General features: G+C 43.6%; 1 protein-coding gene across 3 annotated transcripts; it reads right to left on the bottom strand.

Moving 5' to 3' along the window:
- Window positions 1-705: 705 nt before the first annotated feature.
- On the bottom strand, window positions 706-14105 carry grb14 (growth factor receptor-bound protein 14). 3 transcript variants are annotated; one of them, XM_003961958.3, is made up of 14 exons: window positions 13722-14105; window positions 12981-13101; window positions 5778-5934; window positions 4735-4856; window positions 4570-4644; window positions 4328-4465; window positions 3236-3346; window positions 3058-3153; window positions 2679-2741; window positions 1597-1713; window positions 1445-1514; window positions 1276-1363; window positions 1006-1099; window positions 706-930 (listed from the first exon to the last, which is right to left on the bottom strand). In XM_003961958.3, exons 1-14 carry the CDS (start codon window positions 13907-13909, stop codon window positions 784-786), a joined length of 1587 nt encoding a protein of 528 aa, XP_003962007.1. In that variant the 5' UTR covers window positions 13910-14105; the 3' UTR covers window positions 706-783. The 3 variants fall into 3 exon arrangements, with proteins under 3 accessions (XP_003962007.1, XP_029699506.1, XP_011608549.1); XM_029843646.1 differs by lacking the exons at window positions 12981-13101; window positions 13722-14105 and adding an exon at window positions 9371-10094; XM_011610247.2 differs by lacking the exons at window positions 12981-13101; window positions 13722-14105 and adding an exon at window positions 6145-9328.
- Between the last annotated feature and the right edge of the window lie 913 nt (window positions 14106-15018).

Here is a 15018-nt window from a genome sequence, read left to right as displayed (position 1 = left end):
TGCAGACCCGACTGCTAATTACCTCACTGGAGTGATGGTCTCGGCAATTTGTTCTGTGGGAAAAGGCATGTTATATGTGAGACTGTTTAGAGGCAGTTATGGGATGGCCCGCAGTTTGCATGATTAAATGAAGTTCATTCTTTCTATGGTTGAAATTTTAATTTGTTTTTTTTTTTTTTTTAAAAACAACATTTTTTATACAGACAATGTTTATGAAACTGAAAGACTGCAGACTACAGCTATTTAAAAAAGAATCTTTGTTTAAAAAATAACATTTTAATACACACAGATTTCAGATCTGATTATTAATCAGGCCAACAGGATGTCTGATTTTCTTAATAGCTGAAAACAATAATGAAAAAAAATCCTGAAACATAACTGATTCTTCAGCAGTTTCATGTGAAGCTTTACTCTAGTTTCATATCAAATAAATGTACAGCGCAGGCCCTCCACGTGGGATTTCTCTCTCTGTGAAGCACAGTGACACTTCCTGAGACACTCAAATAGAAAAGCCAACAGTTCTGTGTGAAATATACCTGAATGTTCTGAGATAAAAATGCAATTAAAAAAGAAGTACAGTGGCTTTCACGTAAAAAAGGTCAGGATTTAACTCTAACCGAAGACAAATGTCGTTCATTTTAGTAGCATTTGTTTTGTTGCTTTTAAGAATGGGAAGACAGTGGTTTCAGTCCGGCTGTGGCGTTATTTTGTCTATTTGTGTTGTTTAAGGCACAGATGCACAGGGAGTGTTTGTCCAGACTGGGATCTACGGTGGCTCCGGGCTCACAGGGTGATCCGGGTGCAGTGGTGTTTGAGTTTGCAGGGCAGCACGCCGCAGTTCAGCTGGTAAAACTCCACCAGCTGGATCAAGTCCGTGAAGCGCGTGTGGCCGTCATCCAGACTGAAGAGCACCTCACCTTCATCGTCCATCTGCAGGCAGGGAGACAGAGAGCGTCAGGAGAAGCGATCTAGGCCGAGGTTGTGGAGCACCGGCGGAAAACTCACAGGTAAGATCTGAAAGTGTTTGATTCTCTGCATGTGGCACAGGGACAGGACAAAGGTCTTTGGGTTGCTCTGGCTGTCCCTCAGAAGAAACACCCTAAACACAGGGAGGAAAATTACATTTGCATGATGGGACTCCCTGAAATATGGACACAGAACACCAAAACACCCAGTGCATTATGGTCCCCTGAGGGATGTCGACACAATGGACACTTGAAGTGAAGGAGGTCTACATCGCCTTTAATCGGATTAGATGGGGTGAAACATGTTTACCCGTCGATAAGACCCTGCTGAGTGATAAGGCGCTGCGCGTCCTCTCGAGACATTTTGCCATGAAACCATGATTGACTCAGGTGGAGGCCTGGAGAACAAAGAGAGTCCGTCCTTTAGTGATGACGTACGTCCCCTGGGTGTAGATGAAAGCTGCAGATGTCCTTCCTACCTATGCTGGTTGCTAAGCTCTGGGACGTGGAGGGACTCCCGTGGGTGCTCAGGCGGTGACAGCTCTTCTTCTGCAGGGGACATGAACCACAGTTCAGCCTGGTAGCTCTTGAAAAACAGTCAGAGCTTTTTCTCTAGCAGGTGCGAGCTCACCCTCCACGACAGGCCCTCCTCCACGGCCACACACAGCGCCTCAGACGGGTTCTCGATCACTCGGCTCCTCTGGCCTGAAAAGTCCATGGCCACCAGAGAGTTCTCTGAGATGCTCCTCTGAAATTTCAGACAAACACAGCAAAGATGTCACTCTTCACGGTGTGTGTGGGGAGACGCTTCGATGCTCTTCATAGTGGAGGACAGAGACGTCTGCCGCTGGTGTTGCATTGCCATCTAGTGTCAGTAAAAATAGCTCCATCTTTACTATTTCTAAGTGAGTCTAGACAGAAATCGCAATTAAACGGGATTAAATGGGCTTTGAAACCAAAATGAACAGTGTTGAAGTTAGACAACTGTAGTCCAGATTAAGGTCCTGGAAAAAGAAAGTAAACAAAAGCAGATGTAACTTGCAGATCTTGTTATATTCCCCCTCCTAAAATGGAATTGTTGGCTTAATTCACATTCAGCCTGAGCAGGCTGATGCGACCCTGCATTTAGCAGATTCACACTCTCTCCTCCCTTGCTGCTAAATCCCCTTGGTTACAGCTTTTGGCCCACGTGACCTCCACCAGTTGTTAAGTCTGACAGCAGCTGATCACTGTGTATTTTTAAAAAGCTGTGGGTGCAAGAGCATGTCAAAAAGTCATAAATAGCCTGTATTTAGTGCCATGAAATACTCAGAGGGCAGCCAGGGTCTATTCTTGGACATCAAACCCACTGAAGGTGCCCCATTTGCCCCACATACAATGATGCCCCGCACCCTGACTCCGGTTTTTGCCCAATTTTCTTAGTAATTCTACATTTTTGACATTCATATTAAAGGGTTTCCTGAATAAAAAAATATGAACCACTGAAAAATGTTTTTATATATTTTTTAGTTTTAGAAAACCTAGAATATTGACTCAAAGAACAATCATGAAAGTAATGATAGTGAATGCATTTTTTATGCTGAAAAAAAGAAAAGGCACATTCACTTTCAAGAGCCTGTGTGTGTGTGTGTGTGTGTGTGTGTGTGCGTGTGTGTGTGTGTGTGTGTGTGTGTGTCCAGGACCGTACGGATGTAAATAACACCTCTATCTCACCATCGGTGAAGCTTTTTGTTTCTGCCGCGGTTGAACGAAGTTTTGGTACAGTTGCATCCCGAACTGAAAACATGATGGAAGCATTTTAGATTGTGTTAAAAACTCTGTGCATGATTTTAAACATAATTGGATTCATATTATTATTATTATTAATAATACTTGGAGAGTGATCCTAGGCATGAACATGTGCAAAAGTGTGTTAATTTGCTAATTTCCCTGGTGGACACCCCCTAAAGGGATCAATAAAGTACTCTTGAATCTTGAATCTTGAATCTTGAATAATCCAACATCACTCAACAGTTTCCTTTGTCCATCTCTTTTAGCGCTGACTCAGCATTCCTCCTGTCACACTCTACTATCAACCATGAGCGGGACCAACCTTCAAGAGACGCATCGCTGTGATCCAGCAGGTTCTGGTCTGCTCATCATCGGCGCAGAGCAGCTTTAAGTCCCGCGCCGAGCTGCACTTTGTGGACTAGAGAAAAGAAGTTCCAAGGAGTGAACGTGAGTTCAGAATTGAAAAGCTTTTTCGACAATGTGTGGACGTGTGAAGGCACCTTGACGCAGAAGCCATAGTCTGAAGGTGCTCCGTGCAGCTTTTTGGCAGACAGGAGCGTGTAGACATCACTGTCATTAAAGCTGGCAAAAAACTGCAGATGCCTCGGCTCCTGTGGGGGTCAGCAAACCAGTTTACATTAAAAAGAGTGAAAGTTGCCCATAAAGGCATGACAGCATTATTTATTGCAGTTCTGCAGAGCTGAAGGCCTGTTAGAGAAGGGAGGACAAATAAGCCTCAAAAACCAGGGAGCCATTGGATCTGTTTCTTAGAAATAACCTGTTCATCATCGCCTGGCAGTGGGTGTAACTCACACATCTTAATCCATATTAAAATACTGATAGCTGTATTGACAAAGGAACAGGCACAGAGTTTCAAAAGAAGGGCACACGCACATACACACCTAGCATTTCCATCTTTGTGGGGACTTTCATAGACATGTTTTAACCCCAAACAGCCCTTTAAGGTTGTGGGGACCAGCCAGAATGACCTCACTTCACAAGAAATGTCCTGACTTTGAGTATTTTGGTGGCACAGAGGAACAAAGACTTCCATTGTTCTGTGCTCATCCTTGCACTCGACCTACTTCCTTATTTAAGTAATGCCACAGACTTTGGTGCCCGTGTTGACTGATTGGCTTTGAGTCTGACGGAGATCACAGACGAACGGCAATCCTGCGAGAAGTGGAGGCCAAACAAAAGCTTTGCTGCAGACAACAACAAAAGGTCTACTGTTGTCCGGAATGAAAGCAGCCGACGAGCGCTTGTCCTGGCGTGGCCACTGCGTCACCTGTCAGCGGCGGTTAGAACAGAGTTTCTGCCTGGCTGATGCCAGCTGACCTAAGGAAAATCAGGTTTAACCTGTTCCGTTAGCCTCGACAGTATCAGGTATACAGAGGGTGAACTTGTGACCCCGCGGTGTACAAAGAGAACATTCTGACTTTTCAGTCAGGACAAAAATTGTTCCAGCTTGTATTTTTACAGCTTAAACTCAAATCTGTATTTCTTCTTTTTTAGAGTGTGTTTGTCTGCTCCGCTTTTGATTCACATATTTATTTAGCAAAAAAAAAACAACAACATGTGTTTCTACTAACCTTGGAAGTCCCCTTGTTGGAGAAATAAAGCCCTGACCTCCGTAGAACGAAGTATAACTTCTTCCAATTCTTTCTGCTCAGTTCTTTGGTGTGGAGGTGCCCATGTATCTCCGGACAGCTGCTGGACTTTAGGAACGTCTGTGAGGTGTGGAGAAGCACAATACAGATCTTCATATAGAAGAAAAGCCTCCTGATGGTTAGACAGGGAATAAAACTGCACCATAAACCGAAATATCCAATACCTGTATGAGCTGGGAATGATCCACGGACCCATTTGTTTCGGGGGTTATAGAAACCATGTGATCTGGGAAAAAGTCCTGCAATAATAAAGTGCACCTCTCAGTGGTTACAGTCGTGCGCACTGAATGGATCAAGCCACCAGTAAAGAGTACAGAACACACACTCACCAGCGGTTTCCTGAAGAATTCATATTTTGCATAATTCTTCCTGAAGTAGAGCCGGCTGTCCGTGTCCATTCCCCATCCTGAGAGCACCTCCATGACAGACTCATGGTCCTCAATGATCCTCTCTGCAGAGATCAGGAAAGACCACGGTAACCACTGTGTCTTTGATCAGAAACGCATGAAATGCCACTGTTAATAGTGTGAATTCCATGATTTCCTAAGTTTAGGAGTTTGATTATTAACCTTACATCAATGTGTAACATGTGGAGGGGAATCGGGCTCGTCGGTCAAGTGCAACACAAATATTAATCATTTCCTAGAAAGAAATGTTTCATTAATTTTTCATAATGACCAATGAGCAACCTCACAGTGTTCTTAAAGCAACAACTCAAGAACTAAGTTTTACTGAGCTTCTCTGTGTCCAAACGTTATAAAAAGATGTACAAGCATCTTTCTGAGGTGAGCAATGATGGGTCAGATTTCTTCATACAGCTTTAATTATGCAGCATCCGTTACAGTTAAGGGATATAACTACTCAGGCACATCGAACACCAGCTACAGGACATGTTTGGGGCTCAATGCCTTGCTCAAGAGCAGGTCTGGGTTATAACCAACAGCCCCAGCCAGAGGAGAGCATTCAATGACCAGCATGCAGCCAACAAGGAGGATGGACAGAAGTGAGACAAGCTTCACCAGCTGCACATCACACACATGTTCTGCTTTATGTCTGGAGAATCCATTAAAAATGAAGGGCGGTTCATTGTCCACTAGTCCTACTGTAAAATCAAACCCACACAGCTAACAATATGGCCGTCACATGATTGATGCCTGCGTATACAACATGTGCGTCTAACATATGTTATTTATGTCGGACAACACAGTGCTTCACCCCAACTGGAAAAAAGAAACGTTTAAAATTTGAATTATTCTTCAGATGTTTTAATGTGCTGGAGTCTAGTGTGACAATTGGATTTAGTTCTCTCAAAATACTGTTGTGTTTTAATGCAGTCACAGAAAATGACTTTTTTTTTGTCTTCGTGTTTTACCTATGCCAAGAAGAGAGAGATGTTCAAAGAGCGTCCAGCTGTGGTCGTCGATGCAGTTGTTCTTTAAAACAAACAGCTGGCATATGTCTCTGGCACTGATGTCATTGGGAACCTCGATGGCTCTGCTGGTGTTGTCTTCATTATAAACTTTGATGACCTGCAAAAGAAGCAGAAATGAAAAACATCCACCTTCTGGCGGGTACATCGTGTTGTTTTCATGTCCACCCAACATCATGACCCGCAGAATGAAGCTACTTAATCCCTGTTGACTGGCTGACATCATGCCTCCAAAGTAAACTGTCAGGTTTCGTGCAAAAATGACAGTAAGACTTTAGAAAAAAATCAACACATGTTAATGTAAACTTACCCCTGCGTTCAGAGCCGGGCTGGACTCTGACTCCGGACAAGATCTGAGTCCTATGCATGGCTGAGTACACAGCATGGCCAAAGATTTTTCTCAGATATGTAAAAACGCAGTTGACAGCTCAGCGGTGTGTCAGCTGGAGAGAAACTCTCCCTCTCTCTCTCTCCCTCTCTCTCTCTCTCTCTCTCTCATTCGCTCTCTCTCTTTCCCTCCCCCCTCTCTTTCCTTCTCTCCCCTCTCTCTCTCTGTTGCTTGCTTGCTCTGCTGTGGTGGCGCTGAAAGGCTTGAGGCAATTAGAAAAAACCCCGCTCTTGAAAGGAGCTGTCTCTAAAATCACCTGCTGCAGTGCTGCTCACAACCACAGACAGGAAGACCAAGATGTTTACATTCATTCACACCTGTTGAAAAACCTGCAGAAACTTGCACAGACCTAAGGCTTGTGGCAACACAGTCACATGTCCTGCATTCACATGTGGAAACTAGGTTAAATTCAGACTAGGCTAAAATTTTCCTCTCTATTACCGCTAGCTCATATAACCTGACATAGAAATGCAACAACTTCTGCTGAATGCACCAGCGTGACATTACCACTCCGTCTGGAAGGAAGGGTAGATTCAGCAGGAGCAGCATTGATTGAAAAGCATCGCGACACAACACACAAGTTAACAGTAAGCTGCCATCCCAGCATTTGTGTGGGGAAAAGCTGCGGTTCTGTTCTGGCTGGACTGCTGAGATCCGACGGCGACTTTGGGCTTCGGAGGAAGTGGCTCTGTATGATTCTGCCAAATCAAATCGATTCAGGCATCACATTTCACCAGGAACAGGACTGAGGTTGTCGCACGGCGAGGAGGCCTTCTGCCCGAGCCGCCCAGATGGACTTTGTCTCGGCATCAGTTGGACTGAAACTAGCTGAAAAGACCGGCGATGAAACTTGGGGCAAAAGAGCTGAATGAATAATGTAAACTAGATTTTATTTTCTGCTGCCAAACGCTACAGGACAGTGGCACATGCAGGGTGTGCAGCCTGCGACGCTCCTGATGGGATGTCTCATGGCTAATATTGATTTTGTTACTTTAGCTACTGCGTTAACAATGGCCTGTTAAAATATTTGATTTGACCCGCAGTGCTGAAACATTCATTTTAAGCTAAAACAACTTATGAATAAGTCACGTGACAGTTTATCTTCTGTAAAATGTATCAAACAGCTTTTTATTGTAATTGTAAAACCAAGTATGCAGGGTCTGACTCTGGAGGTCTTTGAGCTTCTGTATTTCTGCAATCCCCCCCGGGCCAACTGTTCTATAAATGCTGTATTTCACTGTGAAGAAAACCCAGTTTTTTTATATAAATCATGGTCGTTCGTCATTTTAAGGGACAGAAAAGCTGCTGTTAATTATTGATTAAGAGCTCCCAATGAATGGCCAACCAAGGTAAAATGCTACGTAACATAACTGAGCAAGCTATTTTTTTTGTTGGAGAACACAGAGCTGCATTCATTCATCGGCAGGTAACCCTGATCCAAATGTACACATGCTTTGACCCAAAAAGCCTTCATGCACGTCTCTGATATCAATCAGCCGGGACTTTTCCCACAAAGATAAATAATAAAGAGATATTTCGCAATCATCAATCTGCACGCAGGGCAAATGAAGCTTTAATTTCATTTTCTTTTACAATATTTAGCACATTTAATGAAGTGTTTGCTGCAGATTCACCGCAGCATCAGCAGCATTTATTTGTACAATAGGCAGCCTCTTTGCTCAGAGTGGGATCACTCTGACTGATAGCAGGCTTTAGATTTATTCAGTACTGCACTGTTGCTATAATATCTGCTGGCCTGCATTTAGACATGCAGATCCTATAAGCATGAAGAGTCACACACGTGCACTCTCAGTGACAATTAGTTATGTTTATCATCAGCTTCAGACATTGCAGGGAGTCTGCAGAGGGCAAGAAGCCAAGACAAAACAGGGCATGTGCTGTGTTTAAATGCCCCCTAAACTTCTTCTGGATTTGTTTCTTTCAGCTGCTGGTAGCGGTATCGCAGCGGCACCAGTGACAGAAGTACACAGACTTACAAAGGTGCTGCAAGAAACTCCAGTTTCTTGGCCAAACACCAGCCGTATCTGACGGGCTAACCTCAAGTGCCAAAATAAAAAACAAGAAGCAAAGTTTAAGACGGAGCATAAGCAAATGGTTGTGCCAATTTGGAAGAAAACCCCTCAAAGCATTCCAGAGGTAGGGTGTTGATGAGAATGGGATTGACAACATACAAACATAAAGCCTTTGGCCATGGCGGGAACAGCCCGGACCAGGAAGACTAAATCCAGATATTGAGTACGGGGCGCTGCATACTGTATAACCTTGTTGAACATAAAACCCTCTATTAGACCTTCTTATCTCAAGGACAGGACACTGTGAGCTATTTTCCCACTTAGACTGCTTTGGTTTAACCCTGAACTGCACTCCCACAGCTGCAGCTCAAGTGCTGGTGAGGATGTGGCCTCCAACCACCTCTATCTGAGATTAAACAAAGAAACACAAACTCATATATGATTTCTCTGTATGTTGGCAGGTATTAACTCAGTGTAGGTAACTGTTCTCAGGGCTGAAATAATGACGGACTGCTTGGAAATGCAGAGTCTTGGCTAAAATACAATTTTCTTCACGGTGATTATGAAGATTAATTATGCTTGCAGGCAAATGTTATCGAGCTTGGGAGATAAGCACGCTAGAGCGATGTCTGCTACTTTGTACGGGAAAATGTTGCTGCAGCGTTCTTATTTTGAGGGAAATTGAGCAGCTTGATGAATGTTGGATGTATATTTGTTTCCAAAGTTCACACCATACAGTAAATTTGGCAGCCATGTGTTTCAAATGCAATATGATCATTCACGGGTCTGAGATACAGGTGATAAGCATGAAGACAGTCATGTATTTCAAGAATAAATCAATGAAACAGTTCTGAACTAGCTTTTTATGCCATTGCTGCTTCTCCTATTGACTCACCTGCCCCTCAATAAAGATGCACATCGTACATTAATACAAGAACGATGAGTGTGTGACGGCCAGTTTCCATGTAATGAAGTTTAAAAAACCCAAAAAGAACAGCCAAAATGGCATTAACAAAGCGGAAGGAACACAAGTGAGGATGGAGCACAAGTGTCTAAGAAATGAGCTTGCAAGACAAAATCTAAACCTCCAAAGCAATTCCATGGAAGATTCCTACCCTCTTCTGCAGACAAAGTGGTGTGATGGCAGGCAAGGTGACTCTTCTTGCGTGGAAATTCATTCTTCAGCCTCAGGCACACAAGTGATCAGATAAAACATGTCCAAGCATAATAATTAATGGAATCAAAATCAACACTTTGAAAGTATCATTTCCGTGTGGCCATTGAGTCAAACGTTGGCTGTTACGCTTGCACGGCTCATGATGCAAATGTGACTAATTCATGTTGCCTCCCTTTAATACAACGTCCTCCTTTGTCCTTGCTTTTTGCCTTTCCTCTGTGTGTAGAAAGGCAGTTCTGAGAAACAAAACCAGAGGGGAAGAAAAGTTGTTTCTCATGGTACACCGAGTAACAATATACAAGGCCTCCTCAGATATTTGGAAATTCAGCCTGGTGATAAAGGGAAAACAGGAGGTGAAGATTACCCAGAAAGTACAAATTGTATCGGGTGGTTTTGCCTACTTTGTAAGCAGAATACGCCAAAAGGCTATTTTTAGTTTCAAACTGACAACATATTTCACTGAACCAAGCAACCCTCAGCCACTAAAGAGTAAATGAAGGATGTCAAGTTTAAAACTACGTCTGAATCTGACACTTCTGCTACAGATGTCTCTGTCAACCTCATCCACCATCATTCAAAAGGCTGTCACTTTCCAATGCCGAAGGTTTTGGGTTCAAATCTCAGCCCAGGGTGAATTTGTCCAGGTACTCTGCCTTCCTCTCACGCTCCAAACACGTAGAATCATAATTGCTGCCAGGAGACAATGGATGGATGGATGGATGGATGGATGGATGGATGGATGGATGGATGGATTTCTAGTATGTATGCATTAAAAGGACCAAATCAAATAATATGTAAACAACATCCTGCCATATTTTAGCTGATGAACTCATGATGACGTTGTCTCTTTCACCTTTATGAGAACACACAGTAGAGATAACTCTCCCACGACAGCACAAACATGTGAGAGCACAGACCCGTGGACGCTGCTGGTTATCAAGCAGTGAAAATGAATTGGAATTAAAGGAGCCAGAATGATAACACAGTCTCCACCACTCCCACAACACAGCCTGCTACAGACGCCATGTCCTTGACTGGGAATGGCTCAGTCAGACCTGTCCAGGGCTTTGTCAATATACCAAGACTGGTACTGGCCTGTGCACTGAAGTACATAGAGAACACACTTCCAGGACGGGGGTATGATTCAACACATGAATGTGGGTCACTGTGGAAGGCACACGTCCCGACACGCACGGAGCCGTCCACAAAAACACCCAAACATCAAGAGACGTGAAGATAAGAAGACATTGATGGAGCTGCAGGAGCTGCAAACCCATACGAGCCACCGGCCACCGTCCAGATCACCACTGCAGCCCTGCCATCGGGTCTGAGAAGACTCAGCCTGACTGGTCACAGTTTGATGCCAAAGACAATAATAAACGTCTGAATGCTGTTGTATAATATAGCATAAGCTGCTGAAGCAACATTGTTAACATGAAATCTGATCCGATGAAGCACAAAGAATGAAAGCCTTAAAAATTACAAGCAACAAAGTCATTAAACTGTGAAATGCCATAATTCAAAAGCTTCAAATAAAGGATGCCTTAATTTAATTTTCCTAGCAGTTAAACTCATGATGGGCTGTGCTCCATAAACTTCCTATAGACAAGTGTGCGTCTGTAAAAATAGCAACAATGTGAATATCTGTTCTATATTAACATGCCCCCTTCGAATCCCTGTGGTTAAAGAGATGAGAATTTACACGAGTGTATCTACAAGTCACATGGACTCACATGAGTGTCTGGAAGCAGACAGGGTCTTATCTGGAGACCAAAAATGACTGACCTCCAGAAGCCCTGACAGTGGAGGCAGCATCAGATATTTGGATGTGAATTTTTTTTCTCCCCTCGGCTGTATGAAATCACACAGTGAGAAGACTGAACATTATTTCTCTGTATGTAAACAAATAGGCAGCTCCCGCTGTATCCCGTGGCAAATATTGATATTGGACTTGAAAGGAAAGAATCGATAATACGTAGCCAAATATTAAACTATTTACATTTTGGTGGAATTTCAGGTTTTTATAATATGATCATTTTTAAACTAAAACAGATAATAACTTGAGAGTGTGCAGAAGCCGCGAGGACGACTGAGGGAAGGTCGCGACCCTGTGACACCAGGACTGAGACGCAATAACAGCGGGCCAGGCTGACATTCCCTGTGAGGGGTTCCAGTGCCACTGCTGAAAAGATGGAGTGAGAGGTTGTCCTCGTCAGTGACACATGCAAAAATTGCTTCAGGGTCTACATACAAACAGGCCACATCTGGGTCATTTTCCTCCGTCTAGGGAGAAACCTGCGGCTCCTCCATGCAATCATCAAAGAAAATGATGAGTCCTGTATAGGCTGTGGAGGATTCAGAAGAATATGCAATCACTCGGTTTTCATTTGATCTGAAACCTTGAACTGAATGATGGAAAATGGTACAAAAGCACATAAAAACATTTGTGTGTCAAGTGGAGCCTCTCCAGTCTGAGAACTAAGCCGTCGCAGCGTGTGCACAAACACAGAGTTGATTACAAGGTTATCAAGTGCAAGTGCAGTGTATTAATATTAAAGGTTTCCTCCATGCGTATTTAAGGGGAAATGAGAGGTTTTAATGAAAAAAGTACTTGGTAACGGCTGAGCTCTGGAATTCAAATTCTCCTGAGTCATTGCTCTTAGCTACTCCTCCCTGCTGCTGCACACACACACAAACACACACACACACATACACACACACACACACACACACGCGCTCTCATGCCTGCTAATAAAAAGCTTGTGTTAAGATTTAACTGGTATAAAGTTTGATTTCTCTGTGATTAGCACGTAAGGTTCCATATGGCTGTTGGCTGCTGTCTTTATTGCTGCACATTTGGGCTGTTTACAGCTTATCTTTATTATCTTTTCAGTTATCTCGTTAACTGTAAGGTAACGGTCTCTTGTCTGATTAGGAAGGTACTTTACATCACGAACAACCCAGTAAAACACGGGTTTTCTTGGATTTGCATATTAAGTTTTTGGTCTTATATTGTGTTTTTCTAAAATCAGGCCCTCATTTGGCTCCTCTTCCCTCCGTCCACACGTCAGTGTGCCAGTTTAGGATTAGTAATTAGGCAATTAATGCAATGCCAAGGCGGCCCACATACTGGAGGTCAGTGTGGCTGTGTCACTATTTACAGTCTGTCAATGCAGTCTGAACACTGGAGATTAATGAGCAGCAAAACAGGATGTCGTATATTTTGAGTTACCTTTGCAGAAGCAAAAGGACAAAGAATGCAGTCGACTGTGTCTGTTTGATGAGCTTTGGGATGCATTTCCAACTCTCCATTGAAACGTAACACCACAGCAGAATCTTCTCTTTGAAAATAACTGTTATAATAGCTGTTTGTTCTGCAAAGCGCGGATTTGCAAGGCTGTGGAATCAGCAGGAGAAGTTGCAGTGGCTTAATTATAGTCGTGCACAGTTAAAAACCAATTACATTTCCACCTTCCCAAATTCTGACCATCATGTTGGCTTCATGCACATCTGCCTTCTCGTTGACCCTCCGTAAATGGATCACTGACCTGAGTTGGGCTACCTTGGGTCCACGGTGATAAACATTCAGAAACAAGCGGGGAGGTCGGAGATGGGATTAGTTCAAGCAGAGAGCTCTGGACAGGGGAATTTTCACTCTCTTTTTGGCTCCTGCAGAACACACACACACACATACGCACAAAGAGAAGTAATCAGACGTGCACTCGTAAAACTTCAGTTTGTCACATCATTTCGTGTGAAAGAACAATAGACATCAAATTTAAGTGGAAATACTGAAGACCTCCTTTTAGTTAATATATCCAGGAATGAGCCATGACCACCCACCACCAGCAGACTGCTAATAATGCAACAAGCTTAGAAGAAAAAAAGAGTCGTTTGACTTTAATTTAAACATAACTTAATTATATCAATAATACGATCAACCACGTTGACGTTAGCAAAACTCAAGGCTTGAGTTTGTGAGCGGCGTCCTGTAAACACAGCTGTTACTGAGTAACTAACAACACTAACAGGTGCTGAGTTTCATTCCAGGTTTTGAAGTGCAGCATTGAAATATTGCATCAAGCTTCATTAAAAAAAGTTTGTCCGGTTGAATATCTAGGTGTTGTGTTGCACTTATTTTACACAGCTTTGATATGAACTTGGTCAATCCTGCAATATTTGAATGCATTTCTTTTCAGGTGGCCAAAGTTGTGCTTCAGCGCCGCTCAGTTTCAGCTAAAACTAAAGAATTAAAGAGACAGTGCAGGAGCGCAAACAGAAAGTCATACCTGTCCCTCCTGCAGAGTGTAGTCCTGATCTTGTGGGCTTTTGGTGCTAGTAGAGGAGCTCGCAGAGGGATGAAGAGTGAGTGAGGAAAGCTGCTCGCATTACCCCTGCCGTTGTGAAAAATCTCTGCTTTCTCTGCCAGGCTGCCAGAAGTGTGTATTTCATCCACTGTGTTACTCATAGCACTCATGTGGGCCAGCTAAATCCAAGGCATCATCTGGAGAGGAGAAGACGCAAGCTGTTGGACAGGAGTGTGTGTGTGAGTGTGTGTGGCAGCAGTAGGCTGGCTAGCAGGGCTCGTCTGCTTGCACACACGCACGCGCGCGCACGCACACACAAACCTCTCAGGCTTGTCTGCAGCCTGTGAGTCTGCCCCACCATCCCTCTAACCCAGAAATAAACAACCGCTCTACAGATATTTTAACACAATGAATTAAACACATTAACACAGCTGCGCGTGAAATACAGGTCAACAGAAAACTGATCAGCAGAACTGCCCCCCCCCCCCTCTCAGTCCCCTCCTGGCCCTTGATTGTTTTTTAAATGTGTGACCTCTTGTAATTTGGGGCTTCACAAAGAGGTTTTTTTTAAAGGCAGGAGTCCAGGAGAGCTGCCAGTGCGATAAAACAAACTGTTCTTTTGTCGTGGACTTTGCACACAGACTGTAAACTCAGTACACTGTACAGCGCTGTTCAGGGCAGACAGCCCAGCAGATTGGTCATGTCGGCTGTGTCATTCAGTGACAGGCTCCGTTTGGGGCAGGGGGGGGATGGGTGGGATGATAACATCGTTCTGAAAGGTAATAAGTAACCAAGTGAGTGAGACCAAGGGGAGGACATGCTACTGGAAATCCAGACTGGCAGGCAGCGGAGGGTTAAAACAATACCTCACTACCTTAATGACAACAAATCAGGACTCTTTTAGGAACAGAAGTGGTGCCAACCCCAAAACTTGGCTCCAAATGGAATATAACACCTTCCTGTGATACCTTAAATGTTAAGAAAAGCAGTTTTGTCAGTATTTGTTCTGGTCAACAGCAGAGCATCCTTTACAGCATCAGACCTGTAGCTGACCTGAATTAGCCTCTGATGTAACTGTAATCATGTGTTAGAATATATAAGGTATCGTTGCGTACTGACTGCACATAGGTTTCATGAAACCATACATAAAAAAACATTTGGTAAAGAAAGATGGTCCCAGAAATAGCCCTTGTCCTGAACACATTCTTCTGCTATCAGTTCATGCTAATTAAAGCGGTGTCCAACGAATGTCAACACTTTTAAAGAGACTAAATGACAA

This window comes from Takifugu rubripes, chromosome 1 (assembly GCF_901000725.2).
Source record: "Takifugu rubripes chromosome 1, fTakRub1.2, whole genome shotgun sequence".
Taxonomy (NCBI): Eukaryota; Metazoa; Chordata; class Actinopteri; order Tetraodontiformes; family Tetraodontidae; genus Takifugu; species Takifugu rubripes.
This window is presented reverse-complemented; position numbering and strand designations above follow the sequence as displayed.